General features: G+C 45.2%; 1 protein-coding gene across 1 annotated transcript; it reads left to right on the forward strand.

The window, feature by feature from the left end:
- Positions 1-95: 95 nt before the first annotated feature.
- Positions 96-1328, forward strand: PVX_222290 (developmentally regulated GTP-binding protein 1, putative; the record flags this gene model as incomplete). The annotated part of the gene is made up of 1 exon (XM_001612349.1): positions 96-1328. The coding sequence occupies one exon, from the start codon at positions 96-98 to the stop codon at positions 1326-1328; it is 1233 nt and encodes a 410-aa protein (XP_001612399.1).
- Between the last annotated feature and the right edge of the window lie 42 nt (positions 1329-1370).

Genomic DNA, 1370 nt, shown 5'->3' on the forward strand with positions numbered 1-1370 from the left:
GCTTACTGGCTTATCGAAATTATACGACTCACTATAGGGAGACCCAAGCTGGCTAGTTAAGCTTGGTACCGAGCTCGGATCCAGTACCCTTCACCATGTCCATCCTGCAGAAGATTGCCGACATCGAGGCCGAAATGGCCAAGACGCAAAAGAACAAGGCGACGAACTACCACCTGGGGTTGCTGAAGGCGAAGCTGTCCAAGTTAAAGGCGCAGCTAATCGAGGGAGGGACCAAAGGAGGAGGAGAAGGAGAGGGCTTCGACGTTTCCAAAACGGGAGATGCGAGAATAGGTCTAGTAGGATTCCCCTCAGTAGGGAAGTCCACCCTGCTGAACAAATTAACGGGGACCTTTTCAGAAGTAGCTTCATACGAATTTACAACGTTGACATGTGTGCCAGGGATTTTTAAATATAAAGGAGCCAAAATGCAATTACTAGATTTGCCAGGAATTATAGAAGGAGCAAAGGATGGAAAGGGAAGAGGAAAACAAGTCATTGCAGTAGCGAAGAGTTGCTCCCTCATTTTGATTGTCCTGGATGTACTAAAGCCATTAACCTTCAAAAAAATAATAGAAAAAGAATTGGAAGGGTTCGGAATTAGGTTAAATAAAAAGCCACCAAATATTATTTTCCAAAAGAAAGACAAAGGAGGAATCAACATCACGCACACGGTGCCACTGAACAATATTGATGAGGATATGATAAAGTCCATATGCCATGAGTACAGAATAATGAATGCCAATATTTCCATACGATGTGAAGCTACAGTAGATGACATCATCGATGTTATTGAAGGGAACAGATTATATGTCCCTTGTATTTACGTTTTAAATAAAGTGGACCAAATCACTCTGGAAGAATTAGAAATCGTCACTAGGCTTCCTCACAATGTCCCTATTTCTGCCCACTTAGAATGGAATCTAGATGGCCTTTTAGAAGCCATTTGGAACTACCTAGATTTGGTTAGAATTTACACCAAACCGAAGGGGCAAATTCCGGACTATGAATCGCCGGTTATTTTGAAGAAGGAACGATCCAAGGTGGAAAATTTCTGCAAGAAAATCCACAGATCCCTAGTCAACCAGCTGAAGTATGCCCTAGTTTGGGGCAAGTCCGTCAAGCACAACCCGCAGAAGGTGGGCAAGGACCACGAGTTGAACGATGAGGATGTCGTTCAGTTGGTGAAGGGTCAAGACAATTCTGCAGATATCCAGCACAGTGGCGGCCGCTCGAGTCTAGAGGGCCCGCGGTTCGAAGGTAAGCCTATCCCTAACCCTCTCCTCGGTCTCGATTCTACGCGTACCGGTCATCATCACCATCACCATTGAGTTTAAACCCGCTGATCAGCCTCGACTGTGCCTTCTAGTGCC

This window comes from Plasmodium vivax, genomic scaffold, assembly GCF_000002415.2.
Source record: "Plasmodium vivax scf_7068 genomic scaffold, whole genome shotgun sequence".
Lineage (NCBI taxonomy): Eukaryota > Apicomplexa > Aconoidasida > Haemosporida > Plasmodiidae > Plasmodium > Plasmodium vivax.